This window comes from Cadophora gregata, assembly GCF_030347475.1.
Source record: "Cadophora gregata isolate MNR1 chromosome Unknown scaffold_11, whole genome shotgun sequence".
NCBI lineage: Eukaryota > Fungi > Ascomycota > Leotiomycetes > Helotiales > Ploettnerulaceae > Cadophora > Cadophora gregata.
The window spans coordinates 1,482,874-1,506,862 of record NW_026695934.1 but is presented as its reverse complement, the minus strand read 5'-3'; the positions used below and the strand labels follow the sequence as shown (position 1 = coordinate 1,506,862).

Here is a 23,989-nt window from a genome sequence, read left to right as displayed (position 1 = left end):
TTCTTGGATCTTGGTACGATGACATTCGACGCGCTTATGAGGCGGACCCAACACCATGGGCCACTGTGCTGGGGGGGCTGGTCTTTCTTGGCAAGTCATCGAGTTTATTTGCTACGTTCTAGCGAAAACACATGCGGCGAAAGAGGACGGTCTGTATAGAAGTCTCGACTCCATGAGTGAGACAGCAAATAACTGGCTGTGTGGGCCTGGGCTGATGAACAGTATGCTGTCACTCATATAAACTATCGTCGCGTCCGCTCAACTTTTCCTTGTCCTCCTCAAGCATTTCTGAATCTCTCGTCCTTGCCAAGTACATTCTTTTTTTAGTCTTTAGACTCTCACATTCTTTTCCCTCACCAATTACATTCATTACAGCTGTGCTGGTCATTGTTCTCAGAAGCTACCTTCAGCTACTCCAAACCATCATCTTTTGAACCACCAACCATCAAGATGCAATACACATCCGCCATTCTCCTCTCGGCCGCCGGCCTCTTGAGCACAGTCTCTGCCCATGGTGCTATCACCTCACCAACACCCCGTGCCGCTGGCGAAGCCATGAAGGCTGCATGCGGTGAACAGGTCTTCTACAACCAGGCCTCTGATTCCTTCGGCAACATCCAGGGAGAACTTCAAGTTGCCACCTCGCAGGCTGACTACAACGCTGAGGCTTGCAACATTTGGCAATGCAAGGGTTACCAGTTCGCTGATGTCGACGCTGCAAACATCCAGTCATGGACTGCTGGACAAGTAGTCCCATTCACTTTCGACGTGCGGGCTCCCCATGCCGGAACTGCCAATGTGTCGATCATCAACACCGCTACCAACACAATCATCGGTAGCCCCTTGATCACCTACTCCGATTTTGGCAACAACGCCTATGCCATCCCAGCCAACCAAACTTCCTTCTCAATCACCATTCCATCTGACCTCGGATCCACTTGTGCTACCGCAGGTGCTTGTGTTGTTCAGCACTACTGGGATGCCAGATCCATCGACCAGACCTATGAGTCTTGCGTCGATTTCACAGTCGGCGGATCCGGATCCAGCGCTCCAGTTGCTTCCTCTGCTGCTCCTATTGCTTCGTCCGCCGCCTCAGTACCAGTAGCAACCAGTGCCGCAGTCGAAGCCTCGATCACCGCGATTCCATCTACCGCCCCAACCACGCTTCAAACTCTGGTCCGACCTTCCACCACTGTTGCCTCGACCACTGAGGCTGCTACCCCTATTGCAACTCCAGCACCAGTTGAGGAGGAGGATGACTGCGAGTAAGTCTCCTTCACCAAGAGGCAACGAAGGGACGTGAAGAGAGGAGGGACAGAAGCAAGGACACAAGCTTGTTCGAGACGTCGATTCGAGCTTGTTGTTGATGCGTATTTGATTTCTTGTATATATATGATAGATATGATGGAGTAGTTTCTGGACGATGTGATGTGTTGAGATGATTGAGTGTCTCCCGCTTGGGACGATACTCGTGTATATAACACTTGGCTGGAATTGAATTCCTCGTTCGACTGCATTTTCTTGATTTGCTTTGATCTGTGATACTGTTAAATTTCCTGAGTTCTCGTTCTGCTTGGCTTCCCAAATGGTTGGATTGTGAAGTTGATGTCGACATGAGTGCGCAATTGTCAACTTTCGATATAAAGGAGGAAAGGTGTTTCCCGACCCAAATATAATTGAGAGGAAGAATAATAGTCGGTTCCCCTCTGTGAAGCTGCGGGCACTCGCTTACAAAAGCGCCAACAGGAAGGGAACAGACTATTAACCGAGGTGTCCTTGAAAGCATCGATTATCATCAACAAAACCAGCAAGGGAAGATTTGGAATGAATACGGAGAGCCTGTTTCGGATCGGCTGCTTTCATAGACAAGAAATTCTCACATGATTCCATCTTAGGCTAAAGAATATGCTCAACCGGTCTCATTATGTGCATCACATCAATCAAAGTATGCTTGATCCATCTCGTCGATGTTTGCTTGAGTTTCGCCCATACGAAGTTCCCGGTGATCTTGGTCAGTGAGCGAAAGCGTATGGTTGACCATTCTAGTGGTACGCCCCTAAACTTCAAATTACCATGTATCTCAAAAAATGTACGATGGTCTTTACCTTGCGGGCCTTGGCCTTCTCAGCAGTTCGGTCCTGCTTTTCTGAGCAAGAACTATCACTTGAGCAATAACGCCCGAATGCTCGAGAGGACTGGACCCGTGGCGGCGAGAGTGAGGGGAATGGAGCACTTTGTCCAAAGCGGCCGGCATGCAATGCCTCGTACTTCCACCTTGAGCTGTAGTCGTATGTGTCCGAGGTTGTTGGCAGGTTTCGATGCTTCTCCAATCTGTTTGTTTGCCATTGCATCTAAAGCATTGTGCTTGCCACGAAAGCTTCCATTCCAAAGTACTGTTTCCGTGTCCACCAGTGAGCCCATCTACTTCCACAGTCTCGGCTAATCCACCACGCTTTACTGGCTTTTTCGCTTTGTAACTCTTTGCAGCTTGCTTTGCGTGGGACCGTCGTTGGCATTGTGTACCTGCTTCATAGGCAAGACACTCGACTTTGGTGATTCTTGGTTGGCGACGGTAAACTGCAGAGGGAATACTCGAGATCGGTGTGCCCCTGTCCACAGAAGCAGGTCTCGAAAGTTCGGCTTTCGTTGGAAGGGCTGTCCTTGGGTGTTCTCCACTTGTCTGGTTGGCTGCGTGCCGACAGCCTTCTTGCATGCTAAGACTGCTTGCACGAGCGACTTTGTTGGGATTGGACTTTGAACAGCTTCGTACTTAAGAGAGGCTTTCTTGGTGATTCTGGGCTTGCGAGGTGCAAGGAGATAGTAATTAGGTTCACCGGAAGAGATGAGCCAGTAAGCACTGCCGGTGTTTTAGCTGTTCTCAAGAGATCGTCTTGGTGATGCCTTGGTGTGTGTATTGGCTGAGGGCCGGGTTTGGGAGACCTGATGCGTGGCATCACGAGATTGATAGGTGTGGATGTCCTAGATACAGCTTGTCCTGAATGAAGCTAGGCACAGTGAGAAAGCTGTCTAGAATCTCAAGTATATGATAACTTGAATCTATTCGTTTTGATTCTGATACTGATGTATAACTACTGGTGATTGCATTTACCTCGAAAATTTGATGTCCAGTTGTTGTTCTCGCCGGTGTGGTGGAATTTCCCGTCCTGACTTGAGCCACGGATACTATCTAGTTACGAAGTATGCTGAAACGAAAAGCTAAACAAAGAAAGCATTTGTAATCGGTGAATGAGTGATATCTCCTATAAGAGAAATCTCTTACTTGGCGGAAGTCAAGCATCGACACAATGCTGAGACAAGAGCGGAGGATTGCAATTCAGACTCTTTTGAATCCTCATCAATCTATCTTAGCATAGCTTTTAGCTCTTGGGAATCTATATTCTTACACGGAAATCATCTTGCCAGCCAGGCTTTCAAAGTCATGGGAGTGCATGTGTCGTCACATATTATACCGAGCCCCGACGCCCTCGGAACTATCTTCTCATTTATAGAGTTCCTTCCACATTCCCTTATGTTTGCCCGGTCGCACCTACTGGCCCGCTGAGATCTCCAACCATTTTCTCGTCCTTGCCTGTCACTCCGTTCGTCCCTGTAGACACCCTACATGCATTCGCCGCAGCGTATTCGCCGTCAGCATAGCACAGAGCAGTGCCACTTGAGAAACGACCCTGCCTTAACTGCAAAAGGCCGGGCCTGTAGTCCCCTACCTCAGCAACACCCGTAATTCTAGCGATAACCAAGACATGATCACCAATGCGTATCAAGCCCCCGCCTTCTCTTTCACTCTGTGCCAGAACTCTGCATTCAAAAACGGCTCTCACAGCAGGGCTTTTTATAATGGGGAGGTGGACGTCCTGCCTGCGGGGTCTTCGTATTGTGTGAGCTTCTACCTTCACCTTTGGGTCTGTCTGTGCCGCCAAGTCGAACGCTGTGATTGACTTCTCATCATGCCCTCCCGCATTTTCCTTATCGATCTCTGCCCCCAGAGAGCTGTCTCCAATGGTACTATGCACAATATTTCCCCTCGTAAATGCTTTTGCAAGATCTGCTCCTCTCGGGTTCGATTTCAGCACATGTATCAAGCAATGCTGATTTTCCGTGAGCGCAGACAGAGTTCGAGACGGGAAGCCGATGTTAAATGTTGCGAGTGGCTGTCGAGACATCGAGAGGGATGTGAAGGATGAGAGGGTCATGCCACGATACAGTGAGGGATCTGGGGCCTCATTCAAGCCTGGCTTGGTCCAATCTACGACGCCTGGTGTAGATGAGGCGGTCGTTGTGAGAATGACGACGGATTGCGGTAGAGTGCGCATTATCTGTCGCACTCTCTGGGAGTGTATATCTGTTGTCGCTGCTGGAGAAGCGGAGGGCGACGGGGAGGATTTAGTGGAATCTGTCGGGAAATACTTTAGCACAGGTAGTTCATCTAACGAAGGAAAGGTAGTAGATATATTGGATTGGGAGCATCGGACGTACTCCTCCTCAATCCAGACCCTGGCCCAACAGCGATGCATTGAAGTCTCGACCAACGGAACAAAACATCGAAGAAGCGATTCTCAACCGCAGTTGATCCACGCATACAATTGGCAGCCAATTGCCCTCCATTTCGAGCGAACATCGAAAGGATAGTCCGAATGGACGTTTAAATTCAGATGTTGAAATGCGAAGCTGCGGAAGCAGGCTGGCAGGGTAAAGAACTAGCTCAAATTTATATTAGCGACATATTTGGCAAATCCAGGTCGCCGTACAAACTCAAAAATATCCTTGAGTGCCAAATACCAACACACCAGACCACACCAGTACCTTTTTTACACAACAAGATACAAGACAATGGCATCCAAACTTCCATCCACCGCCCTCCGGCGCGCCCAGATACCTTCCCAAAGTGCATGCACACAACAAGCGCACCAACAAGTCCGGCACGCCTCGCTCCTCAAACGTCCGCATCGTCCCTATACCTTCACCCAACTGGTCACCCTCTCCGATGGCAGTACATACACACATCGCACCACATCCCCCGCACCGATTTTCCGAAGTACCAAGGATACGCGGAACCATCCTATGTGGCAGCCCAGTCTTGACAGTTTAAGGAATATAGAGCAGGATGAGGCTGGACGGCTGAGAGCTTTCAGGAAGAGGTTTGGACGGGGGTGGGACATGGATGGTGCCGAGGAGGGCGAGGCTGGCGAGGGGGAGGAAGGAAACTCGTCGAGAGAGGATGTGGAGGAGAGTTTGATGGATCTGATTAGCGGGCAGTCGAGAGAAGGACCGGCGAAGGGGGAGGGGAAGAGCGGGATGGAGAATTTGATGGCTGCTGTGGAAAAGGAGCAAAAGGGAAAAAAGGGGGGAAAGAAGTGAGTGATTCGGGACGAGAATAGGACCAATCGGCTAAGTACAAGGAGCAGAGGATGATGATCAAATGGAACATTGCGTGGATGCCCCTTGGGTGGTGCTGAGCCATCACAGAATGTGTGGAGCAATTGGTAGCAAGAGGACTGTACGATATATGTACTTGCTGGCTGTATTATGGACACTAGGTACAACGTAGGACGGGATGGGTGCATGAAGAGCGAAGCATTGGACGGCGTTTCGAAAATGGGAATATTCTGTGTACAAAAAATACTACACCGACCCACCATGGCTCATGGATGCAAATGTTGCAAGATAGAAAGTAACAGGGCCTTCATTCTAGCCTCCTAGTCTGATTCGCCAGTCTTGATCTAGTCATCTTCTTCTGCTGTTACTACTGCCGCTGCTTGTGGTTGGGTTGCTTCGCTCGGTGGTGTCGATTGGGCAGATGGCTCCACAGGTGGCTTGTAGAATATGTTGTCGTCTTCTTCTGCGTCCAGTTGCATCAAAAACGTTTCCCAAATCTCGATAAGCTAGAGAATTGTTAAGTATATCACTTGCGAATATGGTAAGTCAACTCACCTCCTTTTGAGCCTCTACAGCACTTTCCAAAAATGTCTCCACGGCACTCTTGAAGTCCTCGACCTTCTCACGCTCAAATCGCTCCAGCTCGCCTCTCATCAAACGCCCCATATCTTCGAACAAAAGCCTCGCTTGGTGAACTTTTCTCTCGGCATCGGCAACATCGGCGTGCATTTGCGTTAGGCGATCCTGTTGTGTTTTGCCTTGGCGAAGAAGCTTCTCCTTGGTAGCTTTTCGCTTCTGCATTTCTTGCTCAGCTGCATGCCAAGAATGGTATGCCTTTTGACGAGAACCAAATGCCTGCTTGATACTGCCAATCAGACGGATGTACTCGTCAATCGTAATACCGAGCGTGAGGACGTCTTGCTGGGCTTGGCGGTCATAGAGCTCTTTGATTCGGATCTGCAGGTCTGAAAGTCCTTCTAGAGGCCCAGATAATGAAGCTGAGAGTTCCACGGTTGAAAGTGCATGAAGTGAGGCAGAGAAGTCACCAGCGGCTTCAGCAAGACCCTTCCGTTGGGCCACAACCGTATCCATAGCTTTCAACAAAGCCTTCAATTGATTCTCAAGGGCATCCAAATATATTCGTCGCTCGTGGAACCACTGTGGAAGTTAGCCAAGCTCCATCATCGTAGAATGAAACCCTACATCGTCCTGCTCAACAAACTTCCCTCCTCCACCAACTGAAAGCCCAAGCCCACTGAACATGCCTTTGCTTTCCCCTAGCGGCTCTTTCCGCTCCTTATGCTTGACGTCCACGTTGAATGCCTCGCTTTCCAAGAACAGTTTCAAGTCAGCATCATGCTGGAGTGTAGGATGTGCAGCTGTCTTGTTCAGCATCCGTTCCAGGGCAGCTCTCCGCGATTCGACGAAATTGGTATCAAACCGGCCAACAGCTTGCTTCTCAGGAGGAGGTGGAACCACAACCCCAGGATTGTTCGCATGTAGAGAGTTATAGAGCCATAGGAAATCTCGGTACCTCCTCGTAACTGCGAATTCGGGTTGACGGTAGGCTTTAGAGGAAGTCTTGCATAGATCAGCATAGCATAGCTTACAGAACGGCGAAGGAGCCATACCTTGGTTCGCACAAGATACACAATATGCGAGCTCGTCAAATCTCCAACTTTGTGGGGGTCCCCAACCGTAATGTCAAACGAGGGCTTTGCAGCCTGCTCAATGCTAACACTTGGCTGTGTATCTCTCCTCAGAGGGGTGGTCTGCGGCGGCTGAACGGGTGGAGGTATTCTTGGTCCCGCAGCAGCCTCCACATCATCGCTCAGATCCACAGAGTCCAGCATGTTCCGGCTCATGGAGCTCTGTGATGCAGCTACAGGCTGTCTGACATTATGGGTGAGGGTCTGCTCTTTCTGTGGGGGCGCTGGAGGTTGGTCGGCTTGTGGAATCGGCGCATTGTCGCCCAGTGGTCCTAGAGGTCCTAGAGAGTCATCGAGAGCTTCAAGACGTACTTGCTGCGTTCCTGGTCGACGAGGGGTTCGTGGATTACGACTCGCGGGGGACTTTGCGGGCTGTGAGGAGGACGTGGGCGTGTCGAGTGCGGATGGCTGTGGCTTGGATGACTCTGGGATGTGTTAGATTGACCTGAGATATCGATTCCGTGTCCCAGAGCATACATACCTGTCTCTTCTCCAAATCCTGGGGTATCTGCTGTAGGCGCATTCGATGGGACATCTACAAGGATGAGCTATTGTGATGATGACTGGCTGGGAGTATTTTGGAGTGCAGCTTACCACCCCAAGGCGAGTCTCCTCCGTCTTCAAGATCCATTGTTTGATGTTGCGCGGAAGATTGAGCTTGCAACGGAACTGATCATGAGCTCTGGCTTGCGGTTCTTGATGTTGTGGAGCTGGGAGTTGATCGGCAGGACGGCGTCCGTGGTGTCGCCAAGCCTATGAGGCAACAACCAACGACCTGGTAACCTTAATGATCAATGGTGTGGAGAGTTCGGTTCAGGACTTTCAGTTGAGGCCAGCCACACGTCACAATTGTTGTATCCCAAGGGCATTCGACATAATTTCTACGTTGGATTGCAATATTACTGGGTAGGTCAATTGACCGTGGTACTTTTCAGCCATCTCTGGGCAGGATAATAGTTCAAGTCAACTGTTATTGCCAACCGTAAGGACCGCCGATGAGGCGTCAACTACCACCTGGTATCGCAACTTCCAAGATAACTGTGCGCCATGAAACCAAGCAACCCAGTCTCCCATCCGGATTTAAGATCTATGAAATACAATACTAGGTTGTCCCTAAGGTAAATAGCAGCCTCCCGCCATAACCAGATTCATCCGGGTGAACTTGACTTTGTAGACCGGAGATTTCTTAGTAGGAAAGGCACTGATTTGGTCGGGAGTGATCGTAGTATCCTTGCCCTTCTTCTTTCCGCCAGCAACTACAGCAGTGCTCGGTTGAGTACCAGCTGTCGCACCGTTGATACGAGTAGCATCCGCTTGTCCACCAGTGCCAACGACCTCTCCTTCAGGCTTGTGTGGATCGGTAGGAACCTCAACATCCCAGACCCGGACGGTACCATCTGCTCCGCCAGATACGAGTACTGTAGACTCGACACTGAACGACAGAGACCAAATTCCTCCCTTGCCATGGCCCTTGCATCTCTTGATCATTTGGCCCTTGGCAAGATCCCAGAATATGATGTTTCCACTGCCATCAGCTGATGCCAGAATCTTACCACTGGGGCTACATTCGATAGCACTGATGAAATCAGTATGGCCAGCGAAGACTCGAACACACTCCCCAGTTGTGAAGGACCACATGCGAATACTCTTGTCGGCATGGTCACTGGCTGAAAACACATATGCTCCGTTAGGATGCCAAGCAATTTGATTGACGTTGGAATCATGTCCAACTAACAGGCGGAGATACGAAATATGGTCTTGTCCCCAGATACGGACAGTCCTGTCCCATCCGCACGTAGCAAAGTAATGTCCAAAAGGACTCCATCGGACATTCCAGACTGGTCCTTCGTGGCCTTTGTAAACCACCAAGCAAGTCCAAGCTTCCAGAGACCAAAGGCGGACAGTTTTATCAGATGAAGACGACAGGAGGAGTTTCGGAGCGGTTGATGGAGTTGAAGCATCGGAACTTTCGGGGCCAGCGATAGAAGGAGAAAAGCTGACACTGTAGACTGGGGCAGAGTGTCCGATCAGTCGACGTGAGCTAGATGGCGGGCCATCTTTTGCGCCGGCTTGTACGATAGAAGGAAGCGGATCACCGTGGAGATGCCAAACACGAATATACGACTCCTCCGTGCCAACAGCAACCAGATTCGTGTCATCTGAGAATTCCATGCAAGTGATGCTGATAATGATTAGCAATATTTCCAGTGATGAACAGACATTACAAACTTACGTGTCGAGAGTATTGTGAAAGGTGAACATGCAGACTGAAACGCCAACGCCAACTCCACTGGTTCGTCCATCGATTCGGAAGCGATCCCTGTTCTCCTTTATCTTTTGGACCTCCATTATGACGTCTCTGGCACGGGATGGTGGGAGTGGGATCTCGTTTCTATTTGGCGCGTCGGCACTATCCTCGCGCTTAATGTTCTGATCGAACTCTTCAACGAGGGAATTCTTCCCAAGCGATGGCGGATGCTTAGCGTCCTCATCTTCTAGTTCTGCCCGAACATCTTGCGCGAGTTCACCTTCCATCGGCATCATGCCAAGTTTGAGTAGAGCATTGTTGTCCGTAATGTCACTATTTGTGACACCATTGAATGCGCCGTCAATTCCCTCTTGCAGAGCAGCATCATCAGAATCCCGATCTTTTCCTCGCCCGATTATTGCTTCGAAACTGAATTGGTTAAGCGGACCTCTCTCCGTGGGTTTCATTTCACAAAAAGATTGCAGTAAGTATTCGATGACCGAACCACCTTCCTTATTTTTGGTCTCGATGTGGGCGAGAAGGTTGTAATAAACGTTTGAGTTGATTGGTATGCGGTACTTCGTTCCGAGATAAAGCTTAGCAACCGAATTGTCACGTAATTGTTGAGGAGTCTTGATTGTTTCGAAAACCCGCAGCTCATCGGCATGGACTCGTTCGAATTGAGGACTGAACTCGCGGAAGAATTTTTCAATCTCAGCTCCAGCATCATTGAATACCAAGTCAAAGTAGGAATACGTGAACAGTGGCCACAGCAGACGTCTTAATTCGAACTGCGCAGGTTGTCAGGGAAGTTCTGTATCTAGAGAGGAAGAAAGCATACCTTGTAGATGTCAAGATTTTGTTCGATCCAGTCACTGATCATTTTGAACCCTCGAGCATATTTGAGATTGCCCAGGTCCTCGACTCGTTCTTGTATCGGTCTCCCATCTTTGTCAAGGTTCGACGATTCCATTCGGAGCATTTGCTCCGTCCTATTGTATCCTTTCTTGACGAGGTATTCTATCACCTATTCCTTGTTTAGCGCGGGTAATACTCTGGGCAGATAGAAACTCGAGGTGGGAAGAAAATCTCGATGAGGTAAGGGAGAGAAGAGTAGTATGATATATGAGGACGCTTGTATGATGCAATGCTCAGATTGAGACTTCGCTATGGGGGACTGGCTAATGGAGAAATTCCACGTCTTGTAAACTAGGTGGATATAGGGGAAGTGAAGTTATTGAAAAAAAAAATCAAGATCAGGCATCGAATTCAATCCAAGTAATCGCTAGCCGTATACAATCCTCTGACTGAAGAACGTTATACCAGGATCGCGACAAGGCTGAATGCAAACTATACTGTCTCTCAAATATCGCTAAGAAGCCACCGGACAAGACGCAGAGGAAGCTCCTACAGAGGCTGCACCTTTGGACATGCTGATCTCTCTGAAATTTTCGAAGCTTTTCGATCTTGCGCAAATATGCTTGGCTGAAGCAACGGATACTGGTTTGTAGGCCCGGCTTGGCATTGACCTCTCATAGTCTGAAGAAGCCAACCAACAAGCTTTCCGGCCAATAAAGTAAAGCAGGGCAAGAGGTCATTGCCCAACAATCACAAGACAGACTAACAAACAATGTGAAGGGGACCTGTCTTACAATTTGATTTAGGTTCTGTGAAGACATGCTGTTTGTTGGAGCGGCCTGTCCTTGTCCACCTTGCTGATGCTGTATACCTATTCCCGCGCTGGGAGGCCCATTGCCAGGGCCCTGCGGTGGATGGGACATGATGGTGAACTCTTTGTAAACGTCACGTCTAATTCACGTGCTCCTCATCCAGCACCTTGAACCCTGCGCATTTCCTACACTAAGCGCAGTTTGGGTCGCGTACTAATCAAGAAATAAGAGTGATGGGGTTGGTAAATTCGGGTTGAAGTATTTGCAGTTGCAGGTTGTTGTGTCTTGATTTGTGATGAATCAAAGAGGACGCGATGAAGTGTCGCATAGAATTACCTTGCCGAAGAGACTAATGCAAGCTACCCGCAGAGCCGCGCTAAACCTCGAAGTAACTCCACAACCTGACCTTGACCTTAACTTCCTTCCTGCACCACACGTCTCCTTTGGCATACGCGAGCCTTTCTACCCCCAATCAACATATAATTTAAAGGCAAAAACATGTCATCAACAGGTACTCCAGCGGAGGCGCCCTCGGGCTATCAACCCTTCACCAAGGCGCAGCATATTCAACAACTCAACGGCATTGACAAGGTCCATCAATCCCACCCCCGCTCACCCGGATTACTGACGGTTTGCAGAGTATTTCTCAACTATTGTCATCCGCTGGTCTAGCTCTACAAACGCTTTCAGCCACTCACGCCACCTCTGAAACGCCGATCTCCGAGCGCAAAGAAGCGTTCGAGAAGGCATCCGAGTCGTACCTCACCACTCTCCAGAAAGTCGACGTTCTCCTTCGTAGGAATATATATGGTCTTGAAGAAGCAAATATAATCCCTGCGCAAGGACGCCGTAAACTTGTGGTGAATGGGGAGACTGATGGAACACTGGAACCTGATGTTGCAAGCTTGGGCAAGCTGGATATTGGCTGGCTCAATAGCAGGAGTGGGCGCGTTGGTCGTGATATGGAAGCGGAGCTGTGGGAGAAGGCTAAGGTATTTTTGGAGGGCCTTGAAGCTGAGAAGGCGGGCACTGAGAAAAGAGATGAGGATATGAGCGCTTGATTGGCCAAGCTTACCCAGTTATCATCTCCCTGGCATAAGAGTTGATGGATTACAGTACGTTTTCCTCTATCAGTTGAGATACGAGTTCCGACCATGTGCTTGCGCCTCCTGACCGCTGGAATGCCATGAGAGTAGGATGGAGCGTTATGAATGGTCCATGCCAGTCCGCAAAGGAGGTTCTCCTTCCACTTTGTGGTAACCCTAAGTCCGGATGCCTTGGTTCCCGTTCCCTTTACACGCCGCCGCAGGATCTTTGTCATTTTCATGAGCCAATATCAGCCAAAGGTTATCACATACCCAATTAGATAGCAGACAACTGATCGACGGATGGATACTCATCATTTTGTCGATTTGGCTCTCGAATCAATGACGCTGAGGTGTAGCGAGTCCGCGAGTTACCAACAGGACCAGTTGATCCAAATTACCCGCTACCAGAGATTCTCGAAATCTGGAACATTGGCAATCATGTAGTGCGAGTTTAAACAGAGGGATCTTTAAATCCTTTCTGAACGCATTCTTTCCTATTCCTTGACTATTTCCACCATTTGCAGACTTCCTTGTTTCTTTGTTCTAATTGACTTCGTGCTGGAACCCTGCTGCTGAACATTTTGAATGTGTTCTGCTATTTGCCGATCTTTTCTATCGGATTCAAAAGAGACTGAGATATGATCTTCTCATTGTATTCTATTCGCTTCGTTTCTCCCTATGAGCTGTCTTCCTACTCGTATGCGTATAGAATACTGGTGGTCAGGAGATCGCGATTTCATAAGGCGCCCAAGCACTGGCTAACAGTTTTGCAAGTATGTCAAGACGTTCGCTAGGCAAATAATAAATGTAGCCGGAACCATTGAAGTAATGGTATACCATCTCCAACTTCTTCTATATGGAGATTTTACTCATACATAATTTTTGGTCTCTGCCCCAACCATGTCCGGGCACGAAACCCTGGTCATTGCCACGTTCATACAGTGATCCTACAATGCGCCGAAACCCAACATGTTCCTATCCGGACTCCGTGTTGACTCTTTGGAATTTCCTGCATCTAACTGTTCAACCTGCAGCTAAGTCTCAACTAGTCCGCCTCAACGGATGCGCCTCCGTGTTGAGCACGTATTCATCCAAGCTAACAACACTTGGCTCGGAGAAAATAAGGTAGAAATACTTCAAAGTCTCTGCCATCCAGAATGATTCCATCCTGTCGGCCTTCGGAGGATTTGGTACCGTGCAATCATCCAAACCTGCATGAGCAATGTCTGTTAATGTATGCTGTATAATAGCGTTGAACATATTCCAAGCCCGCTGTGGGAGAGACGGATCCCCGGTAACTCGATATAAGATAAAGACCGACTGAATTGCCTCGGGCCTGCCCTGATCAGCCAATTTGATCATCTATACTTGGGATGGATGGGACAAACCGGAGTATGTATCGAGTATCGTCCACCTTGACCACCCCCGCAGCAAGGCGATGAGTCCGAATCTTGGAGTCCACATCCTCTGGGCCTTCATGTGTTTCGTGAATTTTTTCGTGCCACTTGGTCTCATCCCATGGGCATGACTTTTCTATGTCGCAAGCTACGGTATGCATGATCTCTGGCATGATGCCCAGTGGCATCACTTCATACGCCCACAGGCAACCTTCCACAAGCTTCCTCGCCAACTTCAAGTCATCCTCATTTTCAAACACTTTTGAAGCAATCGCAACCATACCACCTGCAAAGCAGCTCAGATGCTGCATTTCTGCCTTGGTGTTGAGTTCCGAAACGAGCGTTCGACCGTCGCTGTCCACGCTTCCTGCTAGACGAATGTCTTCTCCTCCACGAGTCATTGGCCTGTAAAATATGTTTCGTTTGATGGCTATAATTGCGTACTCGTACATTCTTCGATACTACTGTGTGCCTCCACCGAGCAGTATGTGTTGCTGTTGATGCATTAGTCGGCTTCCATGCACTTGATGTAAGTGCGCACCTTTGGGAGATACTCATAGACAGAGTCCGCCATTCCCCCGATCGTGAATCCACCGTAGTCGCTGACATCTGAGTTCTTCAAGTTTATGACCACCGGCCACATTCCGGGCAGTTTCGTCTTGTCTTGCTGCGCATCAAAGAGATCCATAACTCTTTGAACTGCATCATAATACTTGGGGTCGCCTGTAACTTGACTTAGACGAGTAAATTCCAGGGTTAGAGATCCAGGCTCGGAAACGAGGACCGAATCATGCGCTTCTTGACTTGCGCCTTCACGTGCTTCTTTGAATTTCCATCGAACAATGGGAAGTCGGTTCGGGGTGTCGAATGCTTTGTAGAGCATGTCGCCCAATTCCTTTGCTTTTTGGATCAGGATGGGATATTTGTTGCCACTCAGGTGGTACGCGGAGAGAAAGCCCCCCAGATATCTAATAGTGGTTTCGAAAACATTCAGCTCGTCCAATGCACATGTGCTGAAATCGACTTGCTTTATCGCATTGACGGCATCCTGGAACTCGTCTTTCATGCCCATAATCCACAGTGTGTCTATTTAACGTCAGTTTTAACTCCAACGGGAGTCTAGCAGGTCATACCAAGAGAATCAACCAAGGTTGCAGCCCATCCTCCAAAAGGATCGTGAGAGTCACCTGACAAGGGCTTGACCTCGTCACGCAGCCATCCATGCTTCTTATATCCTTTCCAAGCGTGCGTAAAGTTGCCTTTGACCAAGTTCAATCTGAACAACCTCGTATCTTTCTCAGACTTAGACTCCGCCTTGAATCTGTGCTGAATTCTAGGAATGCTGTTGGGAGTGGGGTCCGGCAATGCCTTGATCGAAGTCACAGAGAACTTCTGAGGTACACTTGACCATTGAAAGTTTGATTTCAGGTTCTCCAAGACGGTATCATGACTTGATTGCTGCGTGGTGTCCGTTGCTATGAGTAAACTTTGCCGGCTGAAAATGAAAAAGGCGCTGACAATGGCGGCAAATACAAGTGATATTCTCCATCCTGAAATCATCATATCGAGTCAATAAACAAATATCAGAGTTGTGAGGGGCGTCACATTCCTATTTATTTGGTGGAAGACATGGTAGGGTGAAAATTTTGGACGGACAAGCAGTTATGCCAGTGTTCTAATTCAGGAACGGACGCGCCGCCAAGTTTCAACAACATCCAGGGGTTGGAAGCGCCGCCAAAATATTGCTGCGGTATTCACCAACCAGCGGGTAAACTCAAGTCGATTCTCATTTGTCGGATAATTGGTGAAAGACGAGTAGCAACGAGTAGTTGCATGGAATATTTTTACTTCTCAGCCACGCGAATCGCAGAACAGCCAGAGCCCTCGCTTCGCCCTTGAACTTCAATCAATACCTGGGAGATGTGGCTACCAGACTAGTAATTTTTGATACGCTGGATTGAATATATTGATCAAAGCTACTTGTAAGAACGAGACATGTTCCCAACTTGGAATCGATCAAAAAAAGTAGAAGGTGATTTGGGTGAAGAGTACATTCAGTCCTGCGATGCTGTTGTGCAGGCTGTTTCCTCGCAAAGTCGAGACGCGGATTCATTTTTGGTCTTAATCTCGAACAGCGCTTTTCAAGCAAGTCCTTCTCATTGGCAACGTCAGTTCATGAAGTAACCCGTGGCGATCTTCACATAATTAGGTGTTGCAGGTTCAATAGTCAGGTGAATAGTCATGTGACTATAGGCGTGGTTTGGAAAACTCTTCATGGATGGACCCACTCTACACCTGAGCCTTAATATAAGGAGATACACCTTCCATAGAGAATAATACTACAAGCTGATCAACCTCATTGTGCACTCTATGCTTCCTCAAGTTACCCCGCGAGTAACCTAGTAATATTAGGGATTACCCGTGATTTGGTGAGCTTGGAAATTCCATGGAGAATCGTGCCAACTGACCGACCGAGTCACAAAAAAAAAACGAGGAAACGCACCAAGCGACTAGGCAGAAATTATGCGTATAGTTCCTGTGGCTAGCTAGGTACAGAATTCTGTCGCTTCTCCTGGTTATGAAAGAACATCAGTCTTCGAGTCTTGAGAGTCAAAGTCCCGAGGCAGCGGTACGGTCTTCGTACTCGTACAGAAAAGTCGACATTATTGTATCGGGAAATCAGTGGTCGGTTCTAGCTACATCATTTTGACCATCATTAAGTTTCGTAAAGGCTCACATGAGCACAGTAGCTAGAAAGTACCTAGGTACTCTTTCGTTGAATGGTGGCGTCACCAAACCCTTGGTAAGGCCCATCTGAAGAGAAAGAGACTGCTCTGCTAGGAATTCAGAGGCTCACTACATCGTGCTGAAACATGGAGACTTTTTCTAAGGTACTGGTTGATTCACAGTCCGTTGGGACGATTTCACCATTTGAGCATCGCGCTTTCCTTTGAGTAAAATTCCCTCGTCATCGCTTCCCTGCCATGCCACATTCGAACAAAATCAACATCATCAGTAACAAAAAGAAAGCCTTAGGGATGTCTGACGACGCCAATAAAGGCAACAGCCAAAAGAATGTTGTCTCAAAAAAGGCCAACGCGGCCCTCACCTCAACTCAACAACCAGTTCTAACTCTCACCACTGTCCCCAGAAAAGCATCTCCAGAAGCCGACGCTTCCATGGAACGATTTCTCACCGACACAATCTTCAACCTCAATTCACGCCCATCCCTTCCTCCCAATACGCCTAATGGACCGAAGTCAAAGTCTCACTCTCGCAAAGTAAGCTCTACTGGTTCCAGGTCCGTAAACGCTACCCCGGACAGACCAAGCACGAAGACTCGGTCTCCTTTCAGCTTCGTTTGCCACAATAGAGATTTCGAGTCGAATTCTACACAAAAGTTAAGTGTTGTAACGCCAATTGCCAAAAGTCATGCCTTTTGGAGCAGGGATAGAGAGGAGAGTCCTTGTCCAGTTGGCGCTAGAAGGAAGCTACATGTGGGTTGGGACCATTGGTCGCCTGTTAAGAAGCCGCGACGAGACTTGTTTGACTACAGTCCGAAAGCTTCTAGGGTTGTTGAGTCCAGGACCCTGTCAGAGATAGAAGGACATAGAAGTCTGGGAATAAAACATCTGCAGACGAAGGACGACTATGAAGGACAGGCCAAGAAATTCCATAAAGGATTGACAGAGGGCAAGGGAGGGGGAAGAGCAGACACAAAGGAAGAGAATTTGTCACTCCTAAAAACAAAAGCAGTCGGACCTTCCCTAGAACGAAAGAAGTCCTCCGGTCTGTTGGCCGTTGACGCTCCTGGCCATGGACAGCAAACTGAGGGTAAGAAGGCGATTTGCTTCAATTGTGGAAAGACGGGGCATGAGTTTCTTGATTGCTTGGTCAAATGTGGCCATTGTGGAAAGGATGGACACAAGACCTTCTGTTGCAAAATGCGTTATCCAAAATCGACATACTCTACCAAAAAAGGATGACGGGAGCTTTCTAGAATGTCTTCTACACGCAAGGATAGATTCATTGGAATGAATCTCTTGAAGCTGGAAAGCATACTTAGAATTGTCATGAATGATTCTTCGTGCTACAAAACGACTGCGAGTTCCTGAATCGACAAAGTAGAAACCAGCGTTTCCATCAAAGTAGGTGCGGACTCGAGAAATTTAGCTTCGAATTGCAAAGTGTCCAAACAGCTCCCTTAAATCACCGTCAAGAGATTCAGATTACACTTATTACCATGTTTTCAAGACTTAATCGCGCAATAATCAGCTCATGTAAAATGCCACAGAGACAACAGCAAGAAACAGCAATCCGCTGATTATAGGACTCACCCTCCAGCCCCCATTCTTCTCATCTCGAGACACCAACTTCTTTCCATCTTCTCCTTTCGGCCACCAAATCATACCCCTTGTAACCACACCCTCACCACCCTTCTTCACCTTCCCATTAGCATCTACCACCCCCTCACCTATGGTAATCCTCTCAACAAGCTCAAATCCACACTTGGCGTAAACTCTCGCCGAGCTATCAGTCGTGCCTTCTATCCAGATTGGCAGGCAATCTTTCTGGGCTATTGCTTGAAACTCTCTGATGAGCTTAGAACAGAGACCTTGTCCGCGAGCTTCGGCATCGGTTGCTGAAAAAAAGATGTAGTAGTATTTTTTTTGGCCACCAAGTGCTTTGGCTTTGACTGCGTCAACTTTGGGACCGAGTTCGCCTAGCATGCGCTATTCAGCTCGATTAGCTACTGTATATATTTTCTAATCTCACTGATGAAATAATAGAGCAGACCTGAGACCTACATAAGTAGCAGCAACCCCAACATCCCACACCATGCCAATGAAACCCGCGGGAATCAGAGTCCAGAAGTTATCTACGCGGCAACCTGGCGGAATCAAGATGGTACAACTCTTGAAGTCGTCGGCTTCGGCGAAGATGCCTTTATTCAAAGCTGCGGCTGTGAGAACACCATCGAAGTACTTTGGGAGATATGCGGAAAGTTGGGCTGGAGTCATGTGGTGGAGTAGGTAGGTTATTATGGGGTCGGTCGCGAATGCCTTCGCCATGAGGGGGATGGCGCGGGGTACATATTCTGTGGAACCGTCAGCTTAGGACTTGTACATTCTTTAGTCTGGAGAAGTTATTATGATCCTCTTCACTTAAAGAATGTCCAGGAACAAGACGGAGAGGAAAGTGAGATTTGGCAGAAGCGAAGACAGGATGGGAAAGGGGTAAATTAGCGATTTCAGGGCACATACCCCTTCCACCCATCGTGATGGGTACTTCATCGACTTTCAAGGCCATATTTTTGTCACTCAAAAGCTCATGAACTACAGTGGATTGTATGGATGGACCCCGAGACAAGATTCAGATAATATAGTTTTAAGTCGGTAACTTTTGGTTTCCGCAAGTCCGTTGATGGGGCCGGTGCACGGCCGGCCGGCGAGACAATGCGCTGGTTAGTGTACATTCTTCAGATGACATCTTTGTCAGAACTAGGCTCAAACCTGCGACAGGGAATTGAAATTTCACGTACGTGCCCTCGTCCAGTGGAAGGTGGAAGCTGGAACTCAATCATCCCGCCAGGATACGCCAGGGTATTTCCATTGGCCAGTCAATACCGCAAGGTGACAGTATTCCCTCAACTGCCGTATCAAAACATACATTTTACAGGGAGTGCAAAGCCTGTAGCGAAACCCTGTAATTAAGCGAATGGATCTGAATAATGCGTTGCCCGTCCAGGCAGCCTTAGCGCCTTGCTTCAGCGCTATACCCTGGAAACTTGTGTTTTCGGCACCGGCACCTGCCGTACAGTAAGCGAGCTTCAATCACAGGTCAGTCATCTTCACCCTGAATAGTTGTCAACAAATCGGCTGAGATCAGTGAGAAAAAAATTACTTAACAAATCTGGAATCAATGGAATCAATTCCGCCTTGAAAGTTCTTGGTAGACAAGTGCTCAAGCCAATGAACCTAGAGATCGTGTTGGTTGAGATGACCTGCATTTGGATGTCTAATGAGTGTGCTCTTTGGTCACATTCAATTCATGGTTTCCATTCGCAAGATGTTTGAAGCTGGCGTATTATGTCTTCTTTGCCTAGAACTTAGGCCAAAAGCTTAGGACCCTTAGGTATTCTCGATGCTACGGAAACACTGGGCGGAAAAAATGCCTGGCAACCGTGTCTCCAGGTCCTCACGTCCTCTCTCAGTTCTTTCGACTATCTTGAACTTCGGCTGCGTGCACGTCAGCCGCACCGCTATTTCAAGCGATAAAGTTGTGTTTTCCTTGACAACGAACAAAATCCTCCTCAACCTCTTGGTCGGTCTTATTGCTCCAACCTGCGTTTAATATTTCTCCCACCCTCTTCGGGCATGGACACACCGTACAATAACTATCATCGAAACTATCGAGACTCATTCTCTCCTCCATCGATATAGATGAACAGCCTGTACCTAGCGTCAGGCTGTTCGTTATCCACAGACAAACTTAGAGATATATGCACATGGGGCAGCGCTAGTTCTGAATTAACTAGTAGTATAGGAGTCAACCATTGTGGCAATGTTTTTTGAGCAGCTCTGAGGCACATGTACTTCCGCATATTAGCAAGTGAAGTAAACATCGACGACCCAAGGATCACTTTTTGGAACTCCGAGTCCTCGAACAGTATTCCATGGGAGAAATGATCTTGAAAAATCCCAGCCCATGGTCGCAAGAAGTTCGACTCATTCATCAGACCAAGGCACACAAAGACGTTCAAGCTATGGGGACGGAATTGAGATCGCTTCGGTTTGAGATTGATTTGAATCTTGCCAGCAAAGTTGTCATTGTGCTCTGTGATGAAGCTCTTGGAGCCATCATCCCAAAGATGTTCCGGCTGTGTCGTGACTTTCTCCCAATATGGAGAGTTGTTGACCACCTTGACAGAGAATCGGTGCAACAACCTGGCATGAAGCAGCTGAGATTTTGCGAGACTGATAATCTTGGGAATACAAACGGATATAGCCTTGAATTCTGAAGAATCTTGCGGCGGCTGTTTGAGCACATCGGAAATAGTTGCGAGATGGCCCGGCTTGTGTCTCACATAGCCGTTCGCTGTCTTCAACAACTTAATTGCTAGAACTTCGCCGCTCTCCCCGGACACTCTTTTCTCAGCTTCTATGCACTGAAGACTCATAATATAACCGCCTTCTCCCTTCGTTAAGCAGGTTTCGATCTTGACCCCCTTATTGGTTATCACAAAATCCGGTGACAAGATGAGAGGATCATCGACCCTTTCAATGTCGCCGCATTTACGAAATTCAGAGGGTGAGAAGGCAAGCAGCCCTCGGATGACCTGGTCCTTGGAGTCCGACTTCCACGCAAAGACTGAAAGATCACTACTCTCGAGAATAATGGCCTCTTGCAATCTGATGAAAGCTTTCCATCCTTCTCCATAGATGAGTGGCAGGTGGACATCAAACAAACCGAAGAGACAATAAGCCATATCTTCTGCCCGTGTAGTTTGCCGATTAGAAGCCCATGACATTCGCTTCGCCACTGAAGTGAACGCAACCATTTCGCTGTCTTCAAGAATTGCCTCGTCGATACCAGTAATGCCGGATAGTTCGTACAGTAAAGAAGTCTTATCTCCATGCAATTCCCATTTCTTGCCGTAAAACTCGACAAAGCGGGGTGCGATAAGCTCTTGGAGAGTCCAGCCACGAGTGAACCACCGGCAGGCGTGCAGGAAGAAAACAAGGTCGAAGGAGTTGTGGATCTCTTGGTCAGAGAGATCCGACAAGTAGACAAAACAGATCGTTGAGAGCTTGTACCATTGATACATAGAGTTGATCGCTTCGGTGAGCTCCGCACTGCTAGTTTTGTCGATGCAGCAGGTGTCCACCCATGCAAATTGTAGGCCGCGAGCTCGAGCAAGCTCGCATGTCGACTGGATTTTCCGAAATCCTGGCTTTTCTTTGGCCACTTCTGGATTTGCGATCTCCTGGAATGTTACTTCGTCACCTTCCCACGTATGCGAAAGGATTGCGTATTTATACTTCGTCGGGTCCTCAATGAAATGCAGCCTGATTGTCGTGGTATCTATCAGCCACATGGTGATTGGTTGGCCACACTTCTAATAGATCACTAGTTGAAGTTTGGCTTAGGTCTTGTATTCTCACAGGAGACTTGCTGTTTCTGCGGATTAGCTGTTCGAAACAGAGAGATGTCTGCACAGATGGAGAGATGTTGAAGCTTCTTGCAGATGAAAATGTCCAGTATCCTCAGCCGCACTAGTTGGGATTGGCTCGCTAGCACACCAATCAATTGGCGTTCAGCCTTTGTTGACCTCGATTGCAACCAACTGTTAGCATTTAGTCTTGATTTAGAGCTATAAAACCAGCGTTACATTTTCTGGTTGATGATAGGAGTGTATAGATGATCAACAACACCCCTCGGTTGATCTATGGCGGAGTATGTTCTGAAATTGACCATCGGATTTGCGCCGGAACACATAAGCAGGTAGTTGTCTGGTTGCACACCCAGTTAGGACGGTGTGCCAATCCTGGTTGACAATACCACATCTGCAACCATCATATTCGATCTGCTTTCTAGTGATATCCAGGCTCTCGTTTTGTCAATAGCCCCCACTGTTACCTCTTGTAGTCACATGTATGCTTCCTCCCGTTCCCGAAGTCTGAGACTCAAAAGCCATAAGTGATATTGGGAAGATCTTAAAATAGCTTCTCAGATTCTATTACAACCATAGAACCCCCTCTATTGATCATCTTGAGGATTCGATTTGTTGATGCTGGAAGCAGTGATTTGCTGATGTTTCCGGGCGTGTGGTATCAAGCATTGCAGTTGACTGAGTTGTGAGTACAACGAAATTGCAATAACAGCCCTTCTAGCGAGATAATCAAAGGGTCCAAGCTGATAACTTCTATCGTTAAACGAAAACATGTGGAATGATGCCATCTTTCGTTCAAAGAACGTAAGTGAGCAACTTTGAGTGGCGAGAATTATATTTAGGGCTTTCACCAGCAGCTATTTCCCCATGTGTAGATTCTAAGTACATCAAGTAGTGGATTTTAAACTTCTTCGTGCTTTGCAGTGGTCAGACTTGTATGTGGAAAAGGTCTGATGAAGCAAGTCACGGCGCCATTTCCTCACTATCTTGTAAAACCAGTAGATCGTACGTAGTAGGATACTGACAGCATGGCTCTTCAACTTGCTGCCGCTTTCTGCCTTATGATCTTGATAGAAAGTTTTTGAGATTCATTTCGTGACCTATTTCCTAAACTCCATTCTGGCTGGGGGCCGAGCAGCTAAGAACATCGGCTGTCGATGTCTCGCTTAAAGGCTTGGCTGACCAGTCAACAAAGCGGCCCGTACATTACTGGATCATTACCACAGTACTCTTGCTCCGTTATACGCCTTAATTGTTGTCGCAAATTCACGTATACACTTCGTTCCAGACTTTGGCACCTCAATGATCCGCGCCCGAGAAACGTTTCTGCACGTGGTCAAGTCCCGCTCTTGGACCTCTTGACCCTTCGAGGCTCTCGTGTCGTGTTTTCCGGAGCCAAATATCAAAATCACTCATACGCTGCAATCAAGCTCCCGAATAGTTTGAAAAGTTTGTGATGCATAGTATGCTCTGGTCTGCTCGTTATCCGTTTGTCAAGCGCCATTTAGTTTCTTCTGCTGTGAGATTTCCATTTGCCACACCTGTTGTCCGATTTCTGGTGAAGCTCGACATCTGAAGATACATCATGCTTCATAATGAATTGATAGAGAAAATTGAAGTAATTCATTCTTGCTACTAACATACTTGTAGAACAAATCGAAAGGCTGTACCCCTTCACTCTCGATGCCAATTCTCCGTCATTCTCATCCCTTTCCAGGTTCCAGGATCATCCAAACCTGTCATCAGCCCAGCATTCAATACTGCTCAGCTGATCTTCATAATTGTGTACGCTGCCGTCTGGGTCATGCGTTGGTGTCACAGCCAGATCCGGCAGGGGGAAACTGTCCCAATGGAACCAGAGATCGTCAATACTGCAATCCGGAGCCCTATGTGCCAAATTAGCACTTGCTCTCCACAGAAAATCGTTAGGTCAACCTACACAAAGTGCAAGCAAGTATTTCCTTCTGCGCCTTGCATTGAAGAGACCTTGTCATTGAGATCATCTGTGAGGTTGACTAAACACTGCGATGAGTGTCTTGAGTCTAACATACTAGAGAGAGATAGAGAGAGAATTACCGCAGACGCCACTAGGAGCTCTGAGATTCACACAATAACCGGTGAAGTTCTTGCCGGTACACAGAAGGAAGCTCGGCTCATGAGTTCTGGGTATGGAGCTTCCAAATACAGCCGCTGCTGCCAGAGTCAGAACGCCGGTGAGCTTGTAGATGGTTGCTAACATGGCCATGGTGTCAGTCGATATGTGATAAATAAGTCACTCAAGCTCGAATTTGCAGAAATATGAATTCTCGA

The 23,989-nt window shown here is 48.0% G+C and overlaps 12 protein-coding genes across 14 annotated transcripts; 4 read left to right on the top strand and 8 right to left on the bottom strand.

Moving 5' to 3' along the window:
• Positions 1-450: 450 nt before the first annotated feature.
• ONS95_002605 (uncharacterized protein) lies at positions 451-1,269 on the top strand (the record flags this gene model as incomplete). Its single annotated transcript, XM_058495869.1, has 1 exon — positions 451-1,269. The coding sequence occupies one exon, from the start codon at positions 451-453 to the stop codon at positions 1,267-1,269; it is 819 nt and encodes a 272-aa protein (XP_058354598.1).
• A 969-nt stretch (positions 1,270-2,238) lies between these two features.
• On the bottom strand, positions 2,239-4,688 carry ONS95_002604 (uncharacterized protein). Its single transcript, XM_058495868.1, has one exon. The coding sequence runs from the start codon at positions 4,530-4,532 to the stop codon at positions 3,528-3,530; it is 1,005 nt and encodes a 334-aa protein (XP_058354597.1). The 5' UTR covers positions 4,533-4,688; the 3' UTR covers positions 2,239-3,527.
• Positions 4,689-4,848: 160 nt separating this feature from the next.
• ONS95_002603 (uncharacterized protein) lies at positions 4,849-5,540 on the top strand (the record flags this gene model as incomplete). The annotated part of the gene is made up of 2 exons (XM_058495867.1): positions 4,849-5,372; positions 5,424-5,540. 2 exons carry the CDS (start codon positions 4,849-4,851, stop codon positions 5,428-5,430), a joined length of 531 nt encoding a protein of 176 aa, XP_058354596.1. The 3' UTR covers positions 5,431-5,540.
• Positions 5,541-5,738: 198 nt separating this feature from the next.
• On the bottom strand, positions 5,739-7,812 carry VPS5 (Vacuolar protein sorting-associated protein 5; the record flags this gene model as incomplete). Of its 2 annotated transcripts, none has more annotated exons than XM_058495866.1 (5): positions 7,585-7,812; positions 7,026-7,528; positions 6,598-6,975; positions 5,950-6,552; positions 5,739-5,900 (listed from the first exon to the last, which is right to left on the bottom strand). In XM_058495866.1, exons 2-5 carry the CDS (start codon positions 7,257-7,259, stop codon positions 5,739-5,741), a joined length of 1,377 nt encoding a protein of 458 aa, XP_058354595.1. In that variant the 5' UTR covers positions 7,260-7,528; positions 7,585-7,812. The 2 variants fall into 2 exon arrangements, with proteins under 2 accessions (XP_058354595.1, XP_058354594.1); XM_058495865.1 differs by having other exon boundaries at positions 6,598-7,528; positions 7,585-7,638; positions 7,698-7,812.
• A 404-nt stretch (positions 7,813-8,216) lies between these two features.
• TAF5 (Transcription initiation factor TFIID subunit 5) lies at positions 8,217-11,132 on the bottom strand (the record flags this gene model as incomplete). The annotated part of the gene is made up of 4 exons (XM_058495864.1): positions 8,217-9,285; positions 9,337-10,142; positions 10,193-10,378; positions 11,004-11,132. 4 exons carry the CDS (start codon positions 11,130-11,132, stop codon positions 8,217-8,219), a joined length of 2,190 nt encoding a protein of 729 aa, XP_058354593.1.
• A 328-nt stretch (positions 11,133-11,460) lies between these two features.
• ONS95_002600 (uncharacterized protein) lies at positions 11,461-12,082 on the top strand (the record flags this gene model as incomplete). The annotated part of the gene is made up of 2 exons (XM_058495863.1): positions 11,461-11,612; positions 11,660-12,082. The coding sequence occupies exons 1-2, from the start codon at positions 11,520-11,522 to the stop codon at positions 12,080-12,082; spliced, it is 516 nt and encodes a 171-aa protein (XP_058354592.1). The 5' UTR covers positions 11,461-11,519.
• A 1,068-nt stretch (positions 12,083-13,150) lies between these two features.
• ONS95_002599 (uncharacterized protein) lies at positions 13,151-13,907 on the bottom strand (the record flags this gene model as incomplete). Its single annotated transcript, XM_058495862.1, has 2 exons — positions 13,151-13,445; positions 13,498-13,907. 2 exons carry the CDS (start codon positions 13,905-13,907, stop codon positions 13,151-13,153), a joined length of 705 nt encoding a protein of 234 aa, XP_058354591.1.
• A 60-nt stretch (positions 13,908-13,967) lies between these two features.
• ONS95_002598 (uncharacterized protein) lies at positions 13,968-15,069 on the bottom strand (the record flags this gene model as incomplete). The annotated part of the gene is made up of 3 exons (XM_058495861.1): positions 13,968-14,000; positions 14,048-14,592; positions 14,640-15,069. 3 exons carry the CDS (start codon positions 15,067-15,069, stop codon positions 13,968-13,970), a joined length of 1,008 nt encoding a protein of 335 aa, XP_058354590.1.
• Positions 15,070-15,812: 743 nt separating this feature from the next.
• On the top strand, positions 15,813-17,561 carry ONS95_002597 (uncharacterized protein). Of its 2 annotated transcripts, XM_058495860.1 has the most exons (3): positions 15,813-15,935; positions 15,983-16,397; positions 16,537-17,561. In XM_058495860.1, the coding sequence occupies exon 3, from the start codon at positions 16,545-16,547 to the stop codon at positions 17,490-17,492; it is 948 nt and encodes a 315-aa protein (XP_058354589.1). In that variant the 5' UTR covers positions 15,813-15,935; positions 15,983-16,397; positions 16,537-16,544; the 3' UTR covers positions 17,493-17,561. The 2 variants fall into 2 exon arrangements, with proteins under 2 accessions (XP_058354589.1, XP_058354588.1); XM_058495859.1 differs by having other exon boundaries at positions 15,983-17,561.
• A 194-nt stretch (positions 17,562-17,755) lies between these two features.
• Positions 17,756-18,816, bottom strand: ONS95_002596 (uncharacterized protein; the record flags this gene model as incomplete). The annotated part of the gene is made up of 4 exons (XM_058495858.1): positions 17,756-17,761; positions 17,844-18,239; positions 18,315-18,604; positions 18,771-18,816. The coding sequence occupies 4 exons, from the start codon at positions 18,814-18,816 to the stop codon at positions 17,756-17,758; spliced, it is 738 nt and encodes a 245-aa protein (XP_058354587.1).
• A 1,099-nt stretch (positions 18,817-19,915) lies between these two features.
• ONS95_002595 (uncharacterized protein) lies at positions 19,916-21,604 on the bottom strand (the record flags this gene model as incomplete). Its single annotated transcript, XM_058495857.1, has 1 exon — positions 19,916-21,604. One exon carries the CDS (start codon positions 21,602-21,604, stop codon positions 19,916-19,918), a length of 1,689 nt encoding a protein of 562 aa, XP_058354586.1.
• A 1,801-nt stretch (positions 21,605-23,405) lies between these two features.
• On the bottom strand, positions 23,406-23,924 carry ONS95_002594 (uncharacterized protein; the record flags this gene model as incomplete). Its single annotated transcript, XM_058495856.1, has 3 exons — positions 23,406-23,565; positions 23,619-23,694; positions 23,756-23,924. The coding sequence occupies 3 exons, from the start codon at positions 23,922-23,924 to the stop codon at positions 23,406-23,408; spliced, it is 405 nt and encodes a 134-aa protein (XP_058354585.1).
• Between the last annotated feature and the right edge of the window lie 65 nt (positions 23,925-23,989).